Raw genomic sequence first — 27,161 nt, 5'->3', positions numbered from 1 at the left:
CTATGCGCCTTATAATCCGGTGCGCCTTATATATGAATAAAGATTTAAAATGGGTCATTTATTGAAGGTGCGCCTTATAATCCGGTGCGCCTTATAGTGCGGAAAATATGGTAGACAAGTGCAAGCACAGGGACAAGGTGCACATGGACTCGAGTCATCTCCCTCTGCCTGTGAGGCAGACATCCGAACCACTCACCCACCGCGCTACGTGAAAAATGACATGAATCAATTATGAGTGAAACCAAAACATGTCAAAGCGTACCATGTTAGCAAAGGAAGCGATGAAGAGGAGGAGGATGGTGAAGACCGCCACCATCGTGCTGTTTGCGCGGGACTGCACGATCTTCTTGGTTAGCGTCTGCAAGGCGACTGGGAATAGCTTCGAGATGGACAGACAGACAGATAAAGAGCGGACGCCACGTTAGCTGCAATCGCGCGACTGCCAGATGGTGAGATTATGTCTCGCTTACTTTGATGCAGGAGTAGATTGAACAGATGAAGAGGATGTTGGTTAAGATGATGAAGATGCTAATATAAAGACCCAGCATAAGCGGCGTTCTGCGGAAGAGACGAGGAAAAAAATTCAAGAAGCTCATTAGGGCGGATGTTGAACTCATCAAGTTGATAAAAAGTCCAAGATGGGAAAGGCGAGAGCTGCTTACATTTTTAAAACGATCATCTGAATGATACAGATGCAGCAAAAAACCAAAAGGGTGCAGGCCACGTAGCCGCCGAAGCCGTCGTCCACCTTTTTAGAGTACTGACGACGAAAAAACAAATGACAACCAAGTTGAAAGCAAAGGTGTGATCTAAAATGGCCGCACGTACTTTTTTCTCCAATTCAGCAGTTTGAAAGGTGAGCAGGAAGTTCTTGACGTGGTCTTTGCGTAGCTGGTCGATGCTACGAGCGTCGATGGCTCGGCCCAGGAACTCATCCACCTCATCTTCGGGGTTCAGGGCCTCCTGAGCGCAACGGCTTCAAAGGACATTTCCATCATGGGTTAGCAAGAAAACAAAAGAAAATAATCATTAAAAAAAAAAAAAAGACTCACTTGTCCTTGCTGGATGCTTCGTCGATACCCTGAAAAACGCCAAATGGAGATTACGGTGTGGCTACAGAGAGCAGCTCAGACATGCGCAGCTACATAATCCCCAGGAGACACGCCGATGTTTTAATTAATGCTCGGAGGTTGCAAATTACAGACTGTCTTTGCCGCAAGGGTGCAAATCCCGCAGAGACGAAAAGGAAACGAGGAGGAGGCCAACGATACTTGTTCATGGAGACTTTCCAGGGAAAAAAAATGTGCTGGGGAGGCGCCGGCGGGATATGCAAATTCACCTATTCAAGGATTTTGGTTTGGAAGTTGCAGAAAACTTGCCTGTTTGCAATTTTGTGTAGTGAGGCAAAAACAAATAAATAAATAAATAAACAAATAAATAAATAATAAATATTAATAATAATAATAAATAAGTATTTTTTTTTTTTTTACAATTTTTAGGCAAACTATTGCCATTTTTATCCCTTGGAAAGATAACACAATAAAATTAACTGAATTAATGAACTAAAACTTGCCTGTTTGCATTTTGGTGTTGTGAGGCATAAAAAAATAAAAAAAAAATTGGAAATTTTTTTGATGTTTTCAAGGCAAACTATTACTATTTTTATCCCTTGGAAAAATAATACAATAAAATTAACTGAATTAATTAACTAAAATTAAATTAGATTAACACATTCTAATTACTTCAGGTCATGTAAAATTCAAATTGTTTTTGTTTTGTCTGAAGAATCTCACCATCTGCCTGAAGACTTTGGACTCCTTGGTTCTGGCGAAGGATCTATCAGGCACCCAACGCGGCATCAATCCCTCGGCGGAGTTTGCCCGCGCTCGCTGCATTTTTGCCATCATGGCTTTCTCCTCTTTCTGAAAACAAACATGCAGAAGATTCTGTAGCCGTTGATCCTTTGCGTCATTTTTGGAGGTCTTCAAATCAACCCACCCTTTTCTGACTGCAACCGAGCACCAAAAAAGTTTCAATGTTGTTCTCTTTCAAGTAGGCGTTCCTCTCCCCTCCGAAGCCGGGCTCTACTTCGTAATCCTCGTTGAGGTATTGAAGAGTAGCTTTGGTGATGTGGATGCGTCTAAGACACATGCACAGAATCAGAAACTGGACTATGGATGGCAGCATACATGAGTGCCGAGGAACTAACCCGGCCTTCCCGCCGGCCTCCATTTGATTGGCGAGCGTCACGTCGTTGGACCACACGTCAAACTGCCACTTGCGTAGACCCAGCACGCCGCAGTGGACGCGCCCGCTGTGGATGCCCACTCGCATGTTGACGTTGACGCCCGTCACTTCTCTCACCAGTCTGCCGACAGACGACATGTTAATGGTTCGATCGGAATAGCCAGGCTGGGTCAAATACAGTAATCCCTCGTTTATCGCGGATAATTGGTTCCGAAAACCCCCCGCGATAAGTGAAATCTGAGAAGTACGGTCACCGACAAGAAGTACTGGGCAGGCTAACGAGTTAGCGGAAAGACGCTAGTTCGCAATTGTGCTAACACGCGAAAACGGACTTCTAAAGGAATGTAAACGAACATTTGGAGCAAGACTACATTGTCCTAAAGGTTAGACACATGTTTCCTCAATTTAGAAGTTTTATTTTGACTTTTAAATGTTTTTTTAATTTGGAAAAAAAAATCCACGATGTAGTGAAGCCGCGATAAACGAAACGCGAAGTAGCGAGGGATCACTGTACTTCAATGGCGACTATTGTGCTAAATTGACAAAATAAATCATGTTATGTTTACTTTGATCCAAATTAGGGCTGAAACGATTCATCGAGTAATTTGAATAATTTGATCTTTTAAAATGTTACAATGTTGGTTGTGCAGTAAAGAATACATACAAGAGTAAAAATCTTGAGGAAAGTCTTAATATAAAAAAAAAAAAAAAAAAGGATGTTTTATCCGATTACTTGATTAATCGATGTAAATAATCGCTAGATTACTAGAATCAATAGCTGCAGATTCTGCATCTGTCTTTTCGGCTTTTCGGATTCATCTCGTGACGCATGTAAAAAAAAAAAAACCACATCACATGGAAACAGTTGACTCAAGATGGTCAGTCAGAATGATTTTAATCGGTATGGTAAAAAAGTCTGCATCTATCGGCCAACCAAGTACCAAGTTCTAAAATTGCCGAGTTCAGTCAAACTCGAGTTAAGTCATGTGACTGGAGGCACCCCCACCTCTGGTAACTGATGATAAAGACGCTTTTTATTTACTTTATAAATAAGCCAATTGTTCATTCCCCAATTTTTTTTTTTTTTTGTCAATCACCCAGGGCACAACAAACTCAAGTACTCACAATGTGAAGTTTTAGAAGAGCATGAAGAGAAATGACAGGAAACGGCGTTGCGACTGACTTACGAGATGGCTTCAATCATATCCACGCCCATCTCCACGCAGCAGTGGGCGTGGTCAGCCCGAGGTTCTGGCAGCCCCGATACACAGTAGTAGCAATCCCCCAGGATCTTGATGCGGAGGCAGTGATTCTCCTGCGTAGTAGCCAGGACATTCGGAATTACTGCCTTTGCAGATGTCATCTGCTTTGGGGTGGAATTGTGACAGCTGTTGTATCAAATGTACCGTATTTTCCGGACTATAAGGTGCACCTAAAAACCTAACATTTTCTCAAAAGCCGACAGTGCGCCTTATAAATGGACCAAATTTAAACTAGCCCGAAGCATTGTGTCCTGAAATCAATCATAAGTGGTCCGCTGAAGACTATGAATCATGAATCAAAAAGACTATGGATCATTATTTTGTGATTATAAAGTAATTTGTTGCGACTGAAGTTGAAGTAAAAAAGATCAAATGGAGAATGATTTGATTTGGATTAAAAATCTGACATGATGCATTAATGGTGCGCCTTATAGTTCGGTGCGCCTTATAGTCCGGAAAATACGGTAATGTAATGAATTGTAATGTAATATAATGTAATGTAATTTAATCTATAACTAATCTATATGTAAGAGATGACTCATCAGATTCATTTCAGTGTAAGTGATGTGTTGCGCAATGCCCCTCTCTCAGGGTCACATGACCTCTGCGGTGGTGCAGGCTCTCACCGATGCCAATTTATCGAAACGGGCAAACAGCTCGTTGAGCGTCATGACAAGTTCCTGCGCCGTGCACTGAGACGCCAGGCTGGTAAAGCCCTCGATGTCTGCAAACAAGATGCTGCATGGAAACACACACAGACACACACACAGAAACAATAAGCATGGCTAGCGCTAACGTAGCACTTAAGCTACCATGTGAACAAACCGGTCACCAGTTAATGTTTGGGCACATTTAAACAAATAATGACCTGGCACCACACTATAGAATTTGGGTCACATTTAAACGGCGACCAAGCAGCGACCTCGTTTCTTTGTTCCCGATCGTCAATCGCCACGGCAACCTTAAATGCACATCGCACGACTAATAGGCGGATTGTTCAGGCTGGTTCAGTTGCGGGTGAAAAGAGTGCTCGGCCTGTAAAAGTAAAAGCGTGAAGAAATCACAAATCTCATTTTAGATGATCTTTTCGCTTATCGAAAAAGCTAATTATTGCATCACGTGGACTTTTTTCCATGCTTGTGTCGATCCATAGTAGCATGTTAGCGTCATTGAAGACAAAGCCCTGATATTGAATTGCAACCATCGTGGGAACTAATACAAAATAATGAATGAGTGTCAGTTGACAATCATGAGTAATATGCATCATGTGACATTTTGTCGGTAATGTTTTTAAGCATGGGTGTGCTGACTTTACCTAACATTGTCATGTTTTTGAATGTAGATCTTATGGAACATCATATCTTCTTTCTTGGCATTGATGTCAGCTTTCATCTCCATGGCGACGTGCCTGGGAAGCACTGACAGTAGGAGGCGCTCCTGAGAGAAAGCGAGAGAAATGAAAGAAGAACGTCTATGGAGGCGCATTTGCAACGTTAAGAAGGTGCGATGAGTCACGTTGCCTCGTCGGTGTGTGTGTGTGGGTGTGGGAATGTGCTACTCTGAAACTCGCTGATGCGCGTTATACCGCTAAACATATTGTCGACCTGGGAAAGCTTAGACAAATGAGAATGGCACGTGTTGCTCTTTTGTACCTGCTGCTGGTTTTCTCTCTGCAGGTGAATTCTGGCCTGGATGTATCCTCGGGTTTCTTGGAAGGCTTGTCTCTGGGAGACTTCAGCGGGGTAGTGGGTGCAGATCCCGATCATGTTGGTGCACAGGAAGATGACAATGTTGGCACTTATCTGTAAACATGTCATTATCGGGTGTGATCAATACATGATTTATCAACTTTGCTAAAATATGAGGCTGAACTGAAATACTGGTCAAACATTGGATGTGAGACTTGAAGTTCCTATCTCAGAAGACATCAGGCAAACTATACCCTGAACTGGTCGTAGGGCACATATAGAGACAAATAACCTTCATCGTCAAGTGAACATGTTCATGATCAGGCTCCTGCAGAACATGAGGATGAACGGCTCATTTGAATCAGGTGTGTTTAATGATGGAAACTTGGAAAACATGCAGAAATGCGACCCACGAGGACTGGAGTTTGGCGCCAATAAATGATTGGCTATTTCCGAGGACCTTGTCAAGCGCTTTTCAATATTTGCTATTAAAACCTTGACAGGTTGGGAGATAACCATTCTTCCATTGATTTACACAATCCTCATTTTTAAAAACTCTGATCCCAACGTGATTTGAACACGCAACCTTCTGATCTGGAGTCAGATGCGCTACCATTGCGCCATGAGATCTGTCCGGGGTTTATCGAGGTGCAGGCTTCGATGCCTGTACCTAGGGAACAAAAACTGACTGGAGAAGCAACTAAGGTTTCTATGTTTTGCTCGAGGAAACTTGGACGTGGTCACAATGGCTGGGAACCAAACCTCTGACCTCTGTATTGGGAGACAACAACTCTCAAATGTATCCACACAGCGCTCATTTTTAAAATTAGTGACCCCGACGTGATTTGAACACGCAACCTTCTGATCTGGAGTCAGACGCGCTACCGTTGCGCCACGAGATCAGCGTGCTTTACTTGGCTGTCATCTACCATCCAAGAGGGTCTTGAGCTGCTGCTCTTCCGTATTGAAAGGAGCCAAATGAGATGGATCAGGCATCTAATTAGCATCGCTCCTTTAGGCTTCCCTGTTGAAGATGCTGACTGCGCAAACTGGCTCCAGATAAGGAGTGGAAAAAAATGGATGGGACAAGCAGCCCACACAGTCTCCATCTTTAAAGATCATGACCACGACGTGATTTGAACACGCAACCTTCTGATCTGGAGTCAGACGCGCTACCGTTGCGCCACATGGTCGATATACTTGCAGAATTAGTGGACGCATGGATACGGCTTCAATTTATGTGCGGAGGTTCTGTCCAGGGGAAAAAAATGGGATTTAGTTGTTTTGCTCAAGGACACTTGGACGTGGTCATAAGGGCTGGGGATCAACCCTCCGACCTCTCAGCTGGGAGACAAAGTCGACAAGTCGCTCTTTTTAAAAGGCATGACCCCGGTGGGATTTGAACACACAACCTTCTGATCTGGAGTCAGACGCGCTACCGTTGCGCCACAAGGCCTCTCTTCCGAAACAACAAAAATGCCTCTGGAAACAATATAAAAAATTCCAGGAAAATCTCAGCAATTCAGCCTGATAAGTAAAAGTTCAATTTGAAAAACTTCAATGTGCTTCTTCGCTATACTTGCACACTCATTCTAGTATGAACGCACACTGGAGCTACATGTAATCCTGGGAAATTGGGGTGAGCTTGACTTTTGTGTGGTGCCACAGCAAATGACTGTCAAGTGATCAAATGAGCAATGAGCTGTTACAGCAGAGCAGTTTTTGGTGCATTGCCGAGGCCATGTGCGTGTGTGTGTGTGTGTGTGTGTGTGTGACCAACAGTATTATCTATGGCAGCAGTTAAAATGGATTGAACATCGCGTTAGCCTTCTGGGGTCATCAACCTTAAAAGCATTCCTCTTCTATGCTGTGCGTGATTGAGTGTGTGTGTGTGTGTGTGTGTGTGTGTTTGATAGCATCCATCTGTTTGTCAGTTCTTGTAGGAACTGACAACGTCCGCGTGAATGAATACACAAGCGTGCGATTTCATTCAATCACCACAACTTTTTACGTGACTCGGACGAATCATCGATCACCGCAGCTTCGCCTGAACATTAGAAACGAAGCCTCAAACTGTGGACTTCCCCTCTCAAATACACAAACACACAGTGTGTCCCCCCCCTCCATGCTCAGAAACGCACTTCAGCCTGGGAAAGTCACTTGACCCCTGACCTCAGCACAGAGCGTTTCCTCTGAAGATCATATCATGAATAATGAGAAAAGGTCAAATTTCAATCGGTCTTAATAGGGTCAATATCACTATGAAGTGTTTTTTCGGAATCACCGAGTCAAAATGGGGCTGAATAATGACCTTCTGAGTTCTTCTTATAAGTGTTTTAACATTTATGCACAAACAAGTACAAGTTTTCATGATAATAATTTATATGACAGCTGGACCAATATGCATTTCCAACTATGTCTAATATTGAGTCTACAGAGATGGAGATCAAGTTACACATGTTTCGAAAAGTCTCAAGCAACATCTCCAAAAAGTCCCAAGTCAAATCAAGTTTATTAGTTTCAAGATTAAAACAGCCTCATAATTGGCGGCCATGTTGTTTGTGTGTGTGTGAGTGTATGTTTGTGTGTGGGCGCCAGCGTGCGTGCGTTTACTTTTATGACAGCAGATGGAGGAGATTCAGGGTACGATTCACACACACGCACATTCAGCCTTGAAATAAATGCCGATAAAATTGACTCCAGATGGATGTTAAACCTTTAAGCACGAAGCTGTGAAAAGAAAACTTGGGAAGCACTTATGGGAGAATATTTACACTGTCGACACACACACACACACATTGGTGGCCACATGTTGCCACAACAAGAGCGAAAGCATGTGACAGCTTTCATGACGAGAAAACGGACGTCTGGCTAATTCCATTGTTTACTCCAAAGCCTAACCAAACCTAAGGAGTCAAATAAACACAAGGGAGCAACAACATGAACGTTTCGATGATTCTCTCTCTCCTGAGTTGAACTCGCTTACTGTGACGGACGTTTGTATTCTCCGTGCTGACTGTGCCTCCTTGCTTTTTTTAAAAATTTTTCTTCGTCTAAATTGGGTTTGCAGATAACTACCGTATTGGCCCGAATATAAGACTTTTTTTTGCAATGAAATAAGACTAAAAAAGTGGGGGTCGTCTTACATTCGGGGTCTAGACATTACACCCATGCGCTAGATTGCGCTAGATAGCTTTAAAGCGAATGCTGAACTTAACGCGAATCAAAACGAATCCCTGTCATGGAGAAGAAAAATAAAAATAGCGGTAGAATGAAGAAGAAAAATAAAAAATTGCGGTAAGAAAGAAAAGAAAATAAGAGAAGAGATAACAGAAAATTGAGTTTTTGCATGATTTGAATGAGGCAAAAGAACTTTTTCTCTCAAATATATTGTTATAATCATTTGTTTCAGATGTACTGTCATTATTTTCTGTATAAAAAATAAATTTGGTGTTCAAAAAGTCTTTTTTCAAACTTGAGTCTTGAAAAAGAGGGGGCCGTCTTATAATAAGAGTCGTCTTATATTCGGGCCAATACGGTATTAGACAGGAATTTTTCCGCGGTGGTAGGCATTGACAGCATGGCGGAACGCAGACGAGGGATTATTAACAACATTTTTTGAACGGCTCCATAAAAATGGTCAATTAGTGCCCTCGAGATAGAATTAAACTGACTTGAACTGAATTAAAATACACACAAAGGGATGTTTGTTGTTGTTAGTTGTTCCATTGAAATTGGCTTGTTAGGACACAAGCAGCTTTTTGTGAACAGATGATTGCATTTAAAATATTTGGAGTCCATCTCTTTGTGATGTTTGAAAAGAAGCTGGAAAAGCTGTTTCCTGCCACATCCGAGCCAAGTCCGCAGTATTTTGTGGATTCAGGTCACTTCTCATAATTTTCGAACCCTGACCGTCAGGTCAGAAACAAAATGGATGTGTTTACACAACTAGCTAAGCGGTTATTAAGTGCTGTATTGAATTTACATAGCATAGTCACTCAATTAGGACTTGGCCGGTGGTGTTTATAATTCATTGAGAGAGCCAGGCCTGTCCAACCTAACCTGATCATATTGATCCCTAACAGATGGCTCGGAACAGTGGGAGTGCGCTAACGAGGTTAGCTAGCCTACGTGAAACAAACGGCCACTTGTACTTCCTAAACAACCGGCATGGATGAAGACAACATAGAAAAGAGGACGTCCGGCTGTTTGAATAAAATTAAAAATCTATTTTTTAAAAATGATATGGTCTGTCTATATCGAGGTTAAAGCCCGCCCGTCCGTTCATCCATCCATCCGTTTAAACAAAAATAAAAATCTATTTTTAAAAAAATGATATGGTCTGTCGATATCGAGGATTTTCCCGGCTGGGTCTGGAACGAATCCCCCGCAGTAAACGAAGCTTCATTGAAGACTTGTTATCTCAACTCACATTTGGACTGGAGAATCTCCAAAGCGTTCCTCTGCCCTCAGATTATTGGCTCAACTTCTTTCCAAACATTGGCTTATAAGGTGCGTCTACTGCTAAGGTGCTGCGAAGCATTTTTGAAGAATAAATGAAGGAGAAACAGTCGAGTTGGGCTTGGCAAACACGAGAAATCCTTTGCATCTCCTGCAGGCGGGGATCAAACAAAGCATTGGGAAAAACTGTTTCATGGCTAAAAGGTGTTTCCATGAGACAGACTCATTGAGAAGCTTCAAATTATCCATCCATTCATTCTCTGTACCGCTTATCCTCAATCACGATGTGGATGTCCTATTCAAATCCAAACCCGGGGATAAATACGGTATTTTCCGGACTCTAAGGCGCATCGGACTATAAGGCGCACCTTCAATGAATGGCCCATTTTAAAACTGTGTCCTTATATAAGGCGCACCAGACTATAAGGCGCACCATTAATGCATCATGTCAGATTTTTAATCCAAATCATTCTCCATTTTATCTTTTTTATTTCAACTTCAGACGCAACAAATAACTTTATAATCACAAAATAATGATCCATATTTTTGATTCGTGATTCATAGTCTTCAGCGGGCCACTTATGATTCATTTCATGACACAATGCTTCGGGCCAGTTTGAATTTAGGAATTTGATCCATATATAAGGCCCACCGGTCTATAAGGCTTTTGAGAAAATTTTAGGTTTTTAGGTGCGCCTTATAGTCCGGAAAATACGGTAAATGTTTGCATGGCCATTGACAACAGAGAGCATTCTCTTTTACTTAGAAACATAAAAAAAATTCACCCAATAACAATAATAATCTGTAACACCTTCCATGTATTTGATTGCTTGACTTACTGGTCACTTTATTAGGGACACATGCATACTATAAGGACTAATACAACTTCTGCTTAGGCGACGATAATGCTCACTTTTGAGAAGTATTAAGATGTTTTTTTTTTCAAATGACATTTGCTCCTCTCATTTAGCTAAACAATTAAACAAAATTTAGAGCGACAGTTGTATATTACCGCAAAACTATAACCGCAATAAGACTGCCGTTAAAAGAAATAGATCGTTCAAATAATGTCTTGCGTGAGTCTGCTGAGATTGAGGACCTAATTAAGAGCCCGCCGAGTGTAAATACGCAACACAAATATTTAGTTTATCATAAAGTGTGTTTGCCAAAGACTCTTGAGGAAAGTGTCTGTGAGTAGCTCCCGGTGGTGGTGCAGCAACAAAATTGATTATTAACTCTTGTGATGATAAAGGCCAAGCTAAACATGATAACAACCACATGGGGCCCATCAAATAAAGTCCTGGTCCAGTTTGGATTCATCAGGCTGCACCTGAAGAGTGGGAGGACATTGTTTGCCAACATCGGAGTTCCATTAGGGAAACATTAGATTAAATTAGTGTGCGTTTCATATATTAAGTGGTTATTTAAAAAATATCTCAAGAAAAAATATACATACAAAGGCAAGATGGCTTCACAATTTAGCTTTGTTAGTGTGTCTAGGATATCTTCTGATTGGGGCTTGTTTGTAAGAATTCCCCAGGAGTGAGTTATGGGGTTATGCTGGGGACTCGTAAATATATTTCCACCAATAAGCCATGTTGGGGCTGCCAAAACATCATCAGTTTGTCTGAAAAATAATAAAAATAAACACGGACATTCCAAGAAACTTGCCTGAAACCTAATTTGCTCCTAGTAGGGTCGTTCATGGGAGCATCGGTTTCATTTTTCTGTCTTCTTGAGGGTGTTCCTGCCTGTTTCTAATAAAATATATTTATTACAAACATCCCCAGCGGTATTTTAAAAAAAGGAGGGTTGTTTTCCCAAAACAAGTGTCCCCGATAACGTGACGATGCCGTTTTGGTAAAAATAGAGCGGCAACACGCTAGTCTGAAGCCGATTATTTGCAGGGCGGCTCATAATATGTAATTGTGAACACAAGAAAAGCATAAAAGTGGTTGAGGGGTGGGCGTGCCTCATCTGGAAGCTCAGCTCCGGCCAAACTAAAATTAGCCTCAGACGACCGAGTGGGCCACAAAGGCTGAGGCCAATTCCGTACGGACCACATCTGTACATCATCAATGAACGCTAACAAACACAATGAACCCAAGTTGAGATGATTAAAGAATCGGAAAGAATTATTTCGACCTGTAAAGTGTAAAAAAAAGAGGAGTTAAAGCTTCGACTGTACTTTCTGCGGGAAACAGGAGAACATTTCCAGGAACTGTAAAATTGCAGGTTAAAATAAACTGTAACCGCCATTTTAGCTTAGCATGCTTTCCCTCCATGCTGGTCATCAGCTGTGGTGTAGTGTGGTTTGTCTGTACCCAAATTTATTTGACTTTATTTTAGTACTGTTTGAGCTTTATTTTATAGTATAGTATAATTTGGGGATTTAACTCATTGAATGCCAGCCATTTTCTAAAACTTTGGACAACGGTCCTTCTGTTTGATATTTTTTTCCCACACAAACATCGTATGGTGTAAAAATCCTGCGGGGCAATTTTATGTTTGGGAAATTCCGCTTAACTGCCAGCGGCTTGGATGTAATGCAATCAAGATAGGACAATAAATGGAAAGTCCACTATTCAAGAAGATATTGTATTTTTTGCTTTAAGCAAATTCATTGGTATCAACACATTTTTTTTTTTGATGAATTCATTCCACAAATACAAAATTTGATACTGAGCAACTCCAAAACTTGTCAAAATGTTGCTGACAAATTGGTTCAAATTGTTTTGGATTTGGAACACCAAATACAACGTCATCATTTCACGCCTTGACCTCAGTTGACCTCATTTGAGCCAGCAACAAAGAATTCACTCACCATGTGCCTCTTGCCTTTTCCCTTGACTTTTTGTGACACTGAAAGGCCCATCGTGGTAAGAGAAGATAATCCACAGGAAGTTAGAGTGAAGTCAGTGACCGGATTTTGGCGAACAAAGAACTTTTATTTGGATCTTGTGCTCAGTGTTTGTTTGGGATGTTTGACAAGAGGGAGCATGTCGAGTTAGCTTCTCACGCAAGCAAACTAGCCATATACTTGTCACTTGCGATCAAAAGATAACGTGTACTGTCGTGGTAAGTGTTACTTATGTAACATGTTAAATGGTAAGGCGGGTGTTTTATGTAGCTTGTCATTGAATGGGAAATGGTGTTATATGTAGCATGCTACGCTAAATGTTAGCATCGTGTTAGCTACTATATAAAATGTTATATGTAGCGTGTTATAGGGTAAGAGGTGTCATGTTTTATTTTATATAGAGTCGGTGTATGAAAAAAGTTTTCACATTTTATATTAATGGTTGATTTGTTTTAATCTCCCATCCATTATCCACTTTTTTGTTTTAGTTCACAGGTGTCAAACTCAAGGCCCGGGGGCTAGATACGGCCCGCCACATCATTTTATGTGGCCAGTGAAGACAAATTGTGCATCAAATTCGTGTGTCATTACTAGAATTGCAAATTGTCTTCACTTTGAATAATATCTTTTTTTTTCATATTTGACCAGATTTTACTCATCTGATTTGAAAACGAGTTATTTGTGAGTTTGTTTTGTAGCTTTTACTGTATATAACATGAGGTGCTCATACATTTCTTTGGGTTGACAGTCATTATGGCCCTCCGAAAGAAGCTATGACTACAATGCGGCCCGCGAAAAAAAAAGTTACTTTTAAACAAAACGTTTTTTATGATATAGGCAATTTGGAGATCATTCATGGATGGATTGCTATGGAGGAATTTTTGTATTGTCATGGGACACATACCACAAGTGCTACAACATGTACATGTCAGTAGATGACATAAATCTGATGGGGAATGCACAAGTATGCATTTGTCCCAGTGCTAAGATTTGGCTAGACACAGAAAAAAAAAAAATCAACGTTTTATAGCATTAAGGGGGGTGCACTCCTCGTCCGCAACAAAGCAGCCATCCTACAAATTGGCTCCCAGCCCACCCACACACCACCCCACTCACCCTTCATTTCCGCTTGCACATTTGGTTACTGGAGTAAAGTTGACATTTTAGGGGTCTGTACATTTTTGGAATATTTATTTTTCTAAGGACTTTATTTTTACTCCCCACTTTTGATAACAAATTTTGACAGTAATCCCTCGTTTATCGCGGATAATTGGTTCCAAAAACCACCTGCGATAAGTGAAATACGCGAAATACGGGGCAGGCTAACGAGTTAGCGGAAAGATGCTAATTCGCGCTCGTGCTAACACGTGAAAACGGACTTCTAAAGGAATGTAAAGGAACATTTGGAGCAATACTACATTGTCCTAAAGGTTAGACACATGTTTTCTCAATTTAGAAGTTTTATTTTGATTTTTAAATATTTTTTTAATTTGGGGACAAAAATCCACGATGTAGTGAAGCCGCGATAAATGAAACGCGAAGTAGCGAGGGATCACTGAATTTACTGCTTCTATTTTAAATATGAGATAACATTTTTTTGTCTGTCCTCGGTATGAATACTATTCAAGTTAATGAAAGTTCCCAGCCAAAGCTAATGCTCCCACAACCCAACCCTGGATAAGCAGAAACAAACAGATGGATTGATGACCGGATCGTAACTTACCCAAAGAACCAACATTAAGTTCTCTGCTGTCCTTACTCACTCATCCCAACTATGTGACACAGTCCAGACCATTTAATATGAAACTATGAGATAAACGTCAAGAAATTCCATCTCCTTTTAAGCACAATCTACAATACGAAACCAGGGCCAGCATTTTACCGGAAGGCACACTGGAGTGCATTTAGTCCCTCGGACAACAAGTATACAGGGCTCATAAAAATAGGACGATTCAATTACATTAAATGAGAGCACATGGGCAGAGAGAGGAGCTCTGAATAACAACACAAGAGTTAAGTTTCACTAGCATCAGATAACAGCAGCAACTCACTTTCCAACTCCGGTCCCCGCCTCTGATCATACACAATATTTACTCTTACCTCTGTCCAAAGCATACAAATCAATACCGTGACCAGAACAACACGTGAGCGCTTGGGCTCAGACGAACATGCTCCAAAAACAACCTTCATGAATCCCGATAACATGGATGGTAACATTTCCAAGTAGTAAATATCATTTGTCATTTTCATTCCGGAGGAGCAATAATAATCAAAGGGATGCATTTGCAATTCCGGAGCTTGTGAATGACCGAGGGGCTGACTTGAAGCCGATCACAAGAAGGAGTCATGCATGCTTTGACAAAACTTCTTTTATTTCTGCGTTTCCTTGAGTCTGTAGCATTTCAGTGCCATGAAGGATTTAGTGCTGGCGTCTTCCGGAACGGATTTCCGAGTGCACGGTGCCGAGTTTCAAATGTAATGTTACACAGGAGTGGTGGATACAACCAATTCCCACAAATATGAGTTCAATCAAACAAAACATTATGACGATGACAAAAATGCCATTTTGAATATACAATGATCCCTCGCAACTTTGCGTTATGTTTATTGCGGCTTCACTACATCGTGGATTTTTTTTTCCAAATCAAAAAAACATTTAAAAGTCAAAATAAAACTTCTAAATTGAGGAAACATGTGTCTAACCTTTAGGACAATGTAGTATTGCTCCAAATGTTCATTTACATTCCTTTAGAAGTTTGATTTCGCGTGTTAGCATGATCGCGAATTAGCATCTTTCCGCTAACTCGTTAGCCTGCCCAGTACTTCTTGTTGGTGACCGTAATTCCCGGATTTCACTTTTTGCGGGTGGTTTTTGGAACCAAATATCAGTGATAAACGAGGGATTACTGTATATCATAATTATAAATATACATTTATAACAAAATAGTTAAAAGTTTTGAGCTTTTTTTTCACAATGATCAACAAACTTGGAATTATAATATTATTGAGGTACTGCCCTGCATGCGTGAGTGAGTGAAATCACAATTCAATACCAGTAAATTGGGATTTTAGAAAAGGATAATCTTAGTAGATCACATGCAGATCTCCAAATCTGTTGGAGAAAACAAGTAATAGAAAATCAGGCCAATTGAATATTTTGCAAGCATAATCTAATAAAAGATAAAATGACCGCCCTTGTTTTGAAAGTGACGTAGCTGCATTTTAGTGCTTTTCCCAATGTTTCAACAAAAACATTTAATCACATGAATTGTTTTTGGTGTACTCTACATCCGTTTTTTTTTTCTCCCAAATGGTCTTGTGTTACTTTGCTATTGCAACAAGTGAGTGGGCATAATTGATAAGGCAACGTGATTCTTTGTGAGGTTTCTGCACTTGAGAGAGAGGATCCTGTGACTTCTTCAGATGAATCATGAGACGGGGGGGAGGCCTCGTTAATGTGGACGAAATGACTCATGTTCAGTCACAGACAATATGAGAATGTGCTGTCAAGCCTTTTGCTTTAGGGTTGTTATAAAGGGGTGTTGTGGTAACGAGGTAAGCGATTTGTTCAAAGGTGGCCAAAGTGCTCACTCACTCCTCTCTCCGTCTCGTTCTCTCTCTCTCTCTCTCTGTATATAAGTGTAAATACCGTATTGGCCCGAATATAAGACAACCCTGATTATAAGACGACCCCCCTGTCAACTCAACTCAAGTTTGAAAAAAGTGTTTTGAACACCAAATTTAATTTTCATACAGAAAATAATTTGAATAATCTGAAAAAAATGATCCTGTCGAGCTCTTGAAAGCGGAATATATATATATATATATATATATATACACACACACACAACATAACATGTCAACATAAATTACATATATACTTTTAAATATGTAATTTTAAATATGTTTGAAATAAAGATAGATAGATATATAATAAAAATAAATATAATATATAATATAAATAAATATATATATAAATAAATAAATAAATAAATATATATATATATATATATATATATATATATATATATATATATATATATATATATATATATATATATATATATATATATATATATATATATATATATACTGTGGATGGATGTACTTTACTGGCTTTGTGTGTGTGCGTGCGTGGCATTTGAACAGCAGGACATTGTTCCGTGTTTGCGCAGCGATGGCAATCATGTTTGTCAATTACAACACGGTCTCGTCGGCGCATTCTCTCGCCATTACACTTGCTGTTGCCTGTTTAACTATGCAACAGATAATGGGCGGAGGGGTCACAGGACGGATAAGCGTAACCGTTGTCTTGTGTTGACGCTGAACTCTGACACACAACTATTCACCTTCATGGAGAAACAAGGCTATAAAAGCCTGAGCTTGCATTCCATGCTGATCAACATTTAACGCCACTAATGGATTCCAAATATATTTGTGCTGGGTGGTTGGCCATCAGCCATGGCACTTCAGCTTCGACGTATTTACTTTCACACAGAGCCAAGTTGTTAGTAAACCACGAGCATTGCAGTCACCCGGCTATTATTAGGCCAGGCTATTATTTTCCTTCTCGTTGGCGATGTTTTAAGAGCAATATATTATTCATAACTGATTTCAAACTGTTCTTATGGTTGTTCTTCTACGGTGGTAGCAGAACATCAGAGGTGGAAAAAGTAGTCTGGACTTAAGTAGAAGTACCGTATTTTCCGCACTATAAGGCGCACCTAAAAACCTCCAATTTTCTCAACAGTACGCCTTATAATCCGGTGCGCCTTATATATGAACCAATATTTAGCCACTTCAGCAGGCGTGTCCAAATATATGGATTTATATACATATGCTTCAATTTTGATGTTTGTTTTGAGGTTTTATGTGACAATAGTGCCTAAAAGTTAGCCAATGCTAACACTGCTAGCATCATTTGAACGTATCCCCACTCGACTAATCCCTGTGTGTGTCTCTGACCAAAGTCATGACTGTTCTCAAACATGACCCTTCATAATGGCATGCGATGATGAAAGTGTGTCGCCATCATAACTAGTCAGAGAGAAGGCTTATCGAGCTTCAATAAAATAGCAGCACTAGCAAAACCAAGATAGTATTAGTATAGATAAGCAACCCTCAGGTGCTACCAAACTTATTTGTAATTGTGTGTACTGTAACACTAAAATTTATTCTTCAATTATTCGTTTTTCCATCGGTGCAGAATTTGTTTTTTTTTAATTAGAGATGCAAAATGGGGCCAGTGTTGACAATTTAAGAACTATAACAAACATCTTTTTATTTCCCAACGAAATTGTAACCCCACCTTTAATTTCATACTTCAGAATTCTAAACATGAGTAAGATTTTTATACGACCTCGTACTTTGTCATTCGTCATTAAAGTGTTTGTGTGAGTAGTGCCAATAAAGGTGTGAACTCTGGAACGATCTCATGTGGACTTTGTGCTTAGCATTGAGATCTAAGTGAAACACTTTCATTTTCTAACTTGAAATCTGATCATCTCATCTTTTTAACAGTATCAAAAAAATCTTAGACGTTCACAAAAAAAGAAATGAGCTCGCATGAACGAACCCCTATCACAGTGTGTTGCCATTACTCGGCAACAGAATGTGTCCTTGGGTGTGGCCAGCTGACCTCGAAGCCCTGATCTAGATTAAAAAAAAAAAAAGATTACATCAGCAGTCCATATTTCACCATTGCCCGAGTGTGTGCCAAATACACTAATTGCATAAATGGTTACAGTGGCCAGTCAAGTTTTTCTTATGTAATACCGCTTTAAATGAATGACAAATCTGTGACATTTCATCAATGGCTATCTTCTCGTTAAGCGTAGTGATCAGTAAGTTTCCATCAGTCCCGCATCCGTCTGACCCAACAACAATCTAGAGTAGGAACAGGTTTTTCCTCCCGTGCTGTAACAACACACAGTAACAAACAGCCTGATGTACTTTTGATACCGTACTGCCCTCCTAAAGCGTCCGTCAAGAGATCCCTCTAAGGACCAGCCAGTTTGGGATTTGAGAGCCAAAATTATCCCCGCCGCAGGCCAAAGAATATCATATGTTTGCTTGAATGTAAATCCACATGACTTTTTTTTCCCAAGCGTCTGGTTATGTTAGAACCCAAACAATGCTTTTATAAATCACATCATCCCTTTGAAGACATCTAAGGGAACGTTAAGGCTACAGCTGCTCATATGTATGTTACGGAAATACATATACTATTTCAAAACAGAACATGTATGTCTCCCATGTAAGTGTGTCTGGTGCCTGAGAACAAAAGAGAGACAGGTGGGCTGTTGTAAACCAGACTAATCTGGTTTACACCATGTATGTTTATATATTACAAGCCCCTGTCACGGGCTTTTGGCCGTTGTTGACTTTGAAGGAGGAAGAGGCTCAAATGATCGGTCCCGCATGTGTGTAAACTGCTTAGACAATAAATCTCTAACCCTTGATAGGATACTTTGGGTTAATAATATACAGTAATCCCTCGTTTATCGCGGATATTTGGTTCCAAAAACCAAGTGAAATCCAAGAAGTACGGTCACCAACAGCAAGTAATGAGTTAGCGGAAAGATGCTAATTCGTGATCATGCTAGCGCGCGAAATCAGACTTCTAAAGGATGTAAACGAACATTTGGAGCAATACTACATGGTCCTAAAGGTTAGACACACGTTTCCTCAATTTAGATGTTTTATTTTGACTTTTAAATGTTTTTTTAATTTAGGAAAAAAAAAATCCGCGATGTAGCGAAGCCGCGATAAACGAAACGCGAAGTAGCGAGGGATCACTGTATAGTAGTCTAGATGAGATGTAACAAAGGCATGGATTCAGTACAAAAGTAAATTAATGTTCAAAATATTTTTGTTTACTGTCAATACTAGCTTAGTGGCAGTGAGGAGTCACTTGTTCACGCACTACATGTACACAGTGAGTGAAAATGCTATCATTGCTAGCTAGCGCATGTGAATATTAGCCGCGGATTCCCAAAGTTGATGTCTTTCCAGTTTGTAGCGGTTACAAATTCACGATAGGACAACACTCGGTAATCTCCTCAGAATGTCTGTCCTCCAACGTGAACTTCCTTGGCTGCCAGAGTCGCTTTATCTTCATCTGTCCGTCGAACCCCCTCAGAGTCGAGTAATGAGACATGAAAGTGGCCGTGAGTGTGGAGAGCTCAGTGTCAGCTCTCTGGGAAATAAAAGGTCGCTTCGTTTGAGATGGATCTTTTGAGAAAGGATTCTTTAAAAAAAAAAAAAAAAAAAAAAGGCCAGAAAAGACAGGCAGCTCTTATGAAGTCCGGTGAGTCATCCCCACACTATTCATACCCTCCATCCGTGTCACCCTCATTACACCCATCATCCCCCCCCTATGCTCCATCGAGGAGGTCTTTCACAAAAAAAACACTTTTATCCCAACCGTCATCACTCTCACATCTTCTCAGCTCTACGTGCAGCATGGACATCTCCACAGGGAAAATACAAATAAGGGAAAAACAAGAGAAAGCTGGGGAGGAGGATGAAGTCCCAGAAGGAGAATGCTACTTTCCCAGATCAGGGAGCCTAGCCATGTGACGCTAGGGGCCACAAAGTTTGTGTGAGGTTATGTGTGTGATATGGAGAGCGTGACAGGCTGAATGGGCTCTCTCTGTATTCACAAAAGTCCAAGTAGCCTGGAGCCAGACAGACGGATACCTGGTGAAATTGAGCTTACAATGAGATACCGCTGCTGTGAGAAAAGCCAGAGGTGGCCAAAGTACTCGCACTCGGTGCTTAAGTGGAGCTACAGATACTTATGTAGGAAAAGACTTGGGTTAAAAAAATAAAAAAAAACAGCTAAAGAAACTGAGAACAAGACAGATATTGATTCCGCCATTCTGGAAATTCACCGTCCCACTGGGCATGCCGAAATGTTAAATATTAAAAATATCAAAATATGAAACAGTTTCTGTATAGATGTTTGTTTAAATATTGATTCGACTCTCACACTTGAGTCAAAGTAAAAAAAAAAAAGTACAGACTGAAATTTATAACTCATGCTGTTTATTTTTATTTTAAGCTAAGCGCTAGCTAGCGTTGTTTCAACTTCGCTGATTTTGTGAACTGGCAAACAAAATAAAAGTCAAATTAGGTCACGATAAGGACTAAAAATACACTATGTTTTTTTTCAGATTGTATTTGTAGGTTGCAGAGGTAGAGAAAGTCAAAACCATGCCGCAGTTTGGCTTTAGCTTCTCATCAACTAGCAGGTAAACAAGCTAACTCTTGCTTCTCCTAATCTATTGCCCTAGTTTACATTTCTCTGTGTCACTGCTGTCCCCTTTTTCCCCCCAAGACCTAAAGTAACTAATCAATGGTTTACTTGACTCTCCCTCCCTCTAGTTAACTTTTTTTTGATCACTAAACGTAAGCCTAATTCGACAAATTAGAAAGTGCAGATTTTTTTTTTTTATAAACGTAAGGTAAAAGTTGTCTCAAAAAATAAACACTAAAACTACCCGATAAGCTTTCTTAAGTACAGTAACAAATGATTTGTACTTGATTACTTCCCACCACTGCCATTTATAGCGACTCAAGCGTATAAACGTTGGATACGGTTCATCCAAGTCATAAACAAGCCCAAACAATGTTGCTATCCTTCCTCCCACATCTATTTTAAGCTTGAGTGAGAGAGCAACAATCTTGTTGGGCAGTGCGAAGCTTACGTTCCATCATTGATTTGCATGTTGAAGTGGAACATACTGTTATCGGGGCCCGGGGGGGGAAGAGGGGGGGCAGCGAATGTGACCCGGCCGGGCGAGGCAGCCGACAAATGTGTAAATGTGCGCCTGTAGCCAGGCTGTCTGGTCTGCAGCTCTCCACGCACATACTGGAAGCTCACTCAACCGGCGAAGTTGTGTCAACATTGTCTCATTCCCAGTGGCCCTGCAGTCATCTGGGTTGCTTCATCACCATGCTCGGTAAAAAAAAAACAAAAAAAAAACAATAACCTGCGGTGCATTTGACTTGGCAAGTTCGACCCAAACGTTGTCGCGACAGACAAATATGAACAGTCATTTATTTTCTACGAGTCTGTAAGATGGTGACAATTATCCTACCGATTATTCCATCGATTAATCGGGGGGAATCGTCACGATCTTTTCCCAGATAGAAGGACTCATCTAGCGTTCTTTGTGATGGGTTGTACGGCCTCAGCATCCCAGCCTGTTTCATTTGACTACAATGGCCTCCTTGTCTCAAGCTGGGGGGGGATTGCGGACCGAACGGCACCGAGCGACATGATCACGATATAGTGTAGCTCCACAATGAGAATAAAGGCGCTCCATAATCACGATTAGGCCTCCGCAAAGCTCGCTCAACCCAAGTCACCTTCCACAAAGCTCACCCAAAAAGTTGCCTTCTGACAAACAAGACAGAAAAGCTCCTTCTCAATAGATTGGACAGTTGGAATGAAGTTTTTACAGAACAGAAAAAAAAAAAAATCAACCCTACTGCTCTACCTGCTTTAGAAAGCTGCAAATCTAGCCATAAAGCTCGGAATAGTCTCACAGCTAAATCTATTCAAAGCAGTCCGACTTCCCTCTGAGATTTGAAGAGCCCACGGGCTTATTAATTGTTTCCAGACCCGGAAACAAATAAAGTCAAGCAGCTGATATCTGCTCAAACTATCGTGACATCTCAAAGTGCTCACAGCTGCTTTTCATAAATCAACTTTTTCATTTATTCTGCTTTTATGTTAGGAATCCATCCAGATTTTTCATCTCAGTTATTGTTATTTTTTTTGTCTGTATCTGTAGAGCACTATAGCGTATAACGAAGATATATAAATAGCGCAAAAAACGAAATCTCATTGGAGAAACTGACGAGAGCTTGGGAAGGATCTACTTTTGACATGCCAAGAGCGCGGAAAGAGCTGGAACAATGTTTGTCCTATATTGATGCGGAGGGAAAGTAGGGCGTCTCCATATGAGGACAGTAACGACATTGTGCTCCATTGTACGTTGACGACGGCGGGCCGCCGCGGTGGCCTGCCGACTATCTCGTGCTCACACATGCCAACAGCAACTGAAGGAAAAAAATAAAAATGCAAATGGAAGACATTTTTTTATCAATATTGCCCCACTTTTTGGATATTGTTGCCATTTTTCAAACCATTCAAACTTCCAAATAGTTCAAAAAATTCAGGATAATAATTCCTACGTGAGCAAAATTCCACACATTTCTCGATAACCTTTCAAAATTGAAAAAGATGCTCTACGCATTTACCATTTCGCATTTCCCGGCTTATTCAAAACGCTGAGCTCATTTAGAAGATCATGGGAACTATTTAACACGTTCCCCCAACATTCCGACATTTTCACAGCGGGATTCCCAAACAAAGAGATATTTTACATATCTCCCTCTTTTCGCATTTCTTGACCGATTCAAACTCAGAATTTTTTCTTTTTTTATCTTTTGTGTAAAATGCTTAATTGGAATCTGTTTTGAAAATATTAGCGATGACATAAGACTGTTGAGCTAGCTAGCTAGCTAGGATTTGCCACCTAGCGAGCTAGCCGCTGATTGGTTAGCTAGTGTGTGTTATGTCTAGGCTGGAGCACATTCAGAAAATACACACAAGCACAGCGAGAACATTTAAACTCCACACACAAATAAATAAGTCGTGTTTTATCCGTGCCAGAGAGTGTATGAGGCTAAAACCAATCAAACTGCGACTTACCAATTCCGAGATGAACGCGTCCTCTCGATTTCGCTGCCACGCCGTCAGCGTGTGGATGACTGACAGCGTGATACCGCTAAGTACAGCGGCTCTCATTCGGACAGGCAGCAGTGTGTAGATGATGTAGATGAAGAAGACCGTCCACCAGACGCCCTCCGAGGCACTGCGGGGGTTCACCATCAGCAGCCCATACACCTGCACCACAATCAGCACCCCGATCACAAGGTAGCTCACAATCCACATGTAGTCCTGGTGGAAGCAGTTGCGGTTGCACACCACCATCACGGCCAGGAAAAGTGTCATGGCCACGCAGAGGACGGTGACGTAGGCCACGTCCGGAGCCCGCTGGATGCAGTGGAAGGTTAGCATGACCCCGCACACCACCACCAGGACCCCCATCAGCATGGTGAGAGAACTCTGGTTGAGTCGGAAGAAGTAGCGCTGGTACAGACGCTCCAGTTTAGCCGACTGGAACTTCTTTGAGTGAAAAACCCACAATACTCGCATCCAGCAGTCGGTGGCGCTCAAGGCCTTGCACCGGCCTTCGGTGGATTCCCCAAAGTCATCCTCCTTCCTCCCCTTTGGTTCGCCATCCTCAAAGCCCAAGTCTACTGCCTTCAACCCCAAATCCACTCCTTCGCCCATCCTTTTCCCGTAGTGGTCCTCTTGCCATCCGCAGTGCAGGCCCAAGTTCCCTCCGCTAGTCCCCGCTCGAGTGTGGTAATGGTGGCCGACCGTATTCCGGGGCTCCGGGTCCTCGGGGTCCCTGAGGCAGCTCATGTAGCGAGAAGTGCATAGCGAGGATTTGGCGCTCTTCTTTTTGCCATTGCGCTCTCCCCACGCTGTCTTCCGTTCGTCCACTCTGCCCACAAAGAAGCTTCTGGCCCACGACATCCTGTCGAGGGACAAACAAGACATACGTTCACAAAACGGGTCTCGAATTAGCTTTCTCATGTACATATTTTTTTCGGGAAGAGTTATCGATAGCAATATCGGGGGGGTCCGCTGTGCAGCAGTGAAATTGCTCAGTTGGAAGTTTGACCAAATTTGGGGAGGAAAATATGCCTCAAAGTTCAAACAACTTCAAACATATGAGCCGTCAGCGCTGCTCACTCGACGTCATTTCAGCTAGCATCAAAAGATGTTTGTTTGGGTTTTATTTTATGAAAGGACCTTCGTGGAATGACAACAAGAAGAATATCCAGTGTGACGTTAGTGCGGTCTCATTCTAAGAGAAATCTGAGCATATTTTTTTTTGGCCAGGGTGTTTGGGTTTCATGATAGACTGAGAACTGCAGCACAAGTTTTGCTTCTGTTAAGACACTTGACTGGTTTTATATTGGTAGGTTGCTACTCTCTGTTTTTGTCCCATAGCGATTGGCTTAATAGTACTTTCACTCTTTTTATTTTCTTTATATTATCAAAAAGAACTTCATTTGGTGTAGTTGATTGGTGTGGATGTTTTTAAAAAGTGACAACAAACTGCCAAACTAGCTAGCTAGGTAGCTAGCCACTGAGCGATTAGCCGATGTATGCTAATTGAGACACTTGTGATTACGTGTGTGTAATGTTTTGACATTTTGTTATCGGTTGATTTCATTTTCCCCTTGCGTGACCGTATTTTTGTACCAAACGCAAGTCCAACACAAAGCACGGCTTAACTGTGTGCATGGTTGGAGTTTTCTTTTGTTATTTACGTAGACACGCGTGGGTAGAAAAGGGTGTTTGCGCCCTTGTGGGAGTGAACACAGTCGACTTCAGTCCTGCCATTAAAACAGCTTCTACAATCCCCTTCAAATTCAGCACCTAGCAAATGCGCCTTTCTATAAAAATAGAGCCCTAAATATTGAATAAAATGAATTCATTGTGAGATTTATTACACCAACTCGTTAAATTTAACAGCATTTTTAATTGATATGTTTTTTTTTACAGACTACAGGAAGCATTACTTTATATGTCTTTGTAGGAGGAGTCTAATAAGAAAAGCAAAAAAAGAAAATAGATTTTACAGGTGCACGTTTCTACTTACCTGGGTGGTTTGTTGGATTTAAGACTCCTCTTTGGGCTAGTTCATGCCAGCAGGTGCACCTTGTGGGCTCAGTTAGTTCTTTCTGCAGTCTCCCAAAGTATTAATGTATGAGCCCTGCACACGATCGGTTACCTCTGTAGGCCTTCATGTCTCCTGGGGGGAAAAAAAACAAACACAAAATCAGCTGCAGATCAAGATCAGACCTGGACTACCTTCAAACTACCTGTATATCGGTTCTCACCAGTCGACCGGTCCCTGCCATCTATCGCAACAATCTGCTGCTGTCATTAGTGTGCTCCATTTGACAACAAAGGCCTCTGGAGTGGGCACCAATCAGAGATCAAGAGCTCTCCAGCCACATTCAATTGTCCATGCTTCCATGAGATCTTATGACTCACGTAAGCTAGCTTCAATGACACCGACCTCCAAACCTAATAAGCAAATCTCTGTTCTGGATGAAGGAGGACAAACCATGTGGAACTTGGAAGGTGCACGTGAGGCAGACCACCAGGAGCATGATCGGATCCTCATTCCCACTGTAGCTCCTGCTGTCATGCAAACTATGATCTAGATATTCCCATCCGTGAGAGCAACCATTGGACCAAGCATGCTATTCCTATATACGGCGAAGTGGAACAGGCAGACCGATGGTGGCGGCCAGTTATTACATAACAGGACGCTGGGTCGACAGCTCTCCGTGTTCACTCACTCACATGCAGCAGGCAGCACGCCCGCGAGTGCACGCCGTCGTGCAGCCCCCCCGTGCACGCTGCCCTCTCACGAGTCCCGGAGCCCAACATTCCGCGGGGCAACTTAATGCACGGCCGGGGATGTGTGGGCAAAGACCTGGACGCGCGGTGGATGTTTGGACTGAGATGTCAAGTGGCCAACACCGCGGAACGGTGCAAATTTAATCAGCACTTCTCCGCCAGTGTCACTTTGACGCATTTGAGCGCAAGGTTCTCTCTCACACACGCACGGAGTGTACCTTTGGCGAGGGTCGATCTTCCAACACCCGCAGCGGAGCAGCTCCAGGTCCACCCCCGAGACTCCAGGTTCTACGTAGCCGCCGACGCTGGAGCCTGATCCGGATGCAGATGCGGCTATGTGAGCCTACGAGCTCCGACCTGAAGTCTGCTGCTTCTACTCTCTCTCTCTCTCTTTCTCTCTCTCTCCCTCTCCCCCCCTCTCTCTCTGACTCTCGCTCACCCCCTTCTCTATCAGACAGCCAATAGCACCACCTAGTGGTTATAATCTGCAATACGTATATATTTATTTACTCACGCTTTGCTGTTGTTTTTTCCAGCAAGTGGCGCCATTGGTCACAAACTTCACACTAACTCCAATTATTGTAGATCTCCAGAGATGGCTTTATATGTCCCAAAATGTTTTTTAACGCCGATTTTGTTTTCAAAAATGTGATTTACTTTTTCTAGCAAAATCGTTTTTTCACGTAATTTTATGTGATGCTTTTAAATTTGGTGCAATGCTCTACTTTTTAAGGAGAAAATTTCAATTGCAAAATTCAATTCCAAATTAAAAAAGTCTTCTTAGTCAAAGGGTGTGGATTGTGTTTAAGGTTGTTGAAAGTGGTTTAACAAGGAGCGGCACGCTCGGTCCAGCAGCGAGAAAAGTTCCTCAAAACAAAGGAGATTAAATTGTTTGCTTCAGTTTGTCTCCTGTGGGCCTTGTCATAACGATAATGCAAACCGATCATATTTTCCTTGTGTGTTAAGTGTAAAAACAGTCTCACTATATATTCAATGTTTAACATCTCATCTCAAGTCTGCAGTCATCAGATATGAAAGGACTCAACACCAACCAGGTGTTTTCTCACCCCCCCCTCCCAAACATTCAAAAAACAACACCCCACCCTCTATCTACCCTG

The 27,161-nt window shown here is 41.6% G+C and overlaps 1 protein-coding gene and 4 non-coding genes across 5 annotated transcripts in view; all 5 read right to left on the bottom strand.

Moving 5' to 3' along the window:
* The window catches only part of LOC148402770 (adenylate cyclase type 6-like), a 30,544-nt gene extending 4,112 nt beyond the window's left edge, over positions 1-26,432 (bottom strand). The window contains exons 1-15 of the mRNA XM_088397518.1: positions 26,262-26,432; positions 25,274-25,426; positions 23,245-24,139; positions 5,162-5,311; positions 4,825-4,946; positions 4,136-4,247; positions 3,435-3,562; positions 2,210-2,368; positions 1,999-2,140; positions 1,794-1,922; positions 1,053-1,081; positions 829-976; positions 663-760; positions 471-558; positions 263-379 (exon numbers count right to left, since the gene is read on the bottom strand). Of these exons, the coding sequence (XP_088253644.1) occupies positions 263-379; positions 471-558; positions 663-760; positions 829-976; positions 1,053-1,081; positions 1,794-1,922; positions 1,999-2,140; positions 2,210-2,368; positions 3,435-3,562; positions 4,136-4,247; positions 4,825-4,946; positions 5,162-5,311; positions 23,245-24,138 (2,316 nt within the window). The 5' untranslated portion in view covers position 24,139; positions 25,274-25,426; positions 26,262-26,432. The remainder of the gene's footprint in view (positions 1-262; positions 380-470; positions 559-662; positions 761-828; positions 977-1,052; positions 1,082-1,793; positions 1,923-1,998; positions 2,141-2,209; positions 2,369-3,434; positions 3,563-4,135; positions 4,248-4,824; positions 4,947-5,161; positions 5,312-23,244; positions 24,140-25,273; positions 25,427-26,261) is intronic.
* On the bottom strand, positions 5,756-5,827 carry trnaw-cca (transfer RNA tryptophan (anticodon CCA)). Its single transcript has one exon. It is a non-coding gene; the product is annotated as a tRNA-Trp (tRNA).
* trnaw-cca (transfer RNA tryptophan (anticodon CCA)) lies at positions 6,028-6,099 on the bottom strand. The gene has a single exon. It is a non-coding gene; the product is annotated as a tRNA-Trp (tRNA).
* Positions 6,319-6,390, bottom strand: trnaw-cca (transfer RNA tryptophan (anticodon CCA)). Its single transcript has one exon. It is a non-coding gene; the product is annotated as a tRNA-Trp (tRNA).
* Positions 6,582-6,653, bottom strand: trnaw-cca (transfer RNA tryptophan (anticodon CCA)). The gene has a single exon. It is a non-coding gene; the product is annotated as a tRNA-Trp (tRNA).
* Positions 26,433-27,161: the final 729 nt, after the last annotated feature.

This window comes from Syngnathus floridae, chromosome 2 (genome assembly GCF_059516105.1).
Source record: "Syngnathus floridae isolate MCC-2025c chromosome 2, RoL_Sflo_1.0, whole genome shotgun sequence".
Taxonomy (NCBI): Eukaryota; Metazoa; Chordata; class Actinopteri; order Syngnathiformes; family Syngnathidae; genus Syngnathus; species Syngnathus floridae.
The sequence above is the reverse complement of the archived record's forward strand: the minus strand, read 5'-3'. Positions and strand labels throughout refer to the sequence as shown.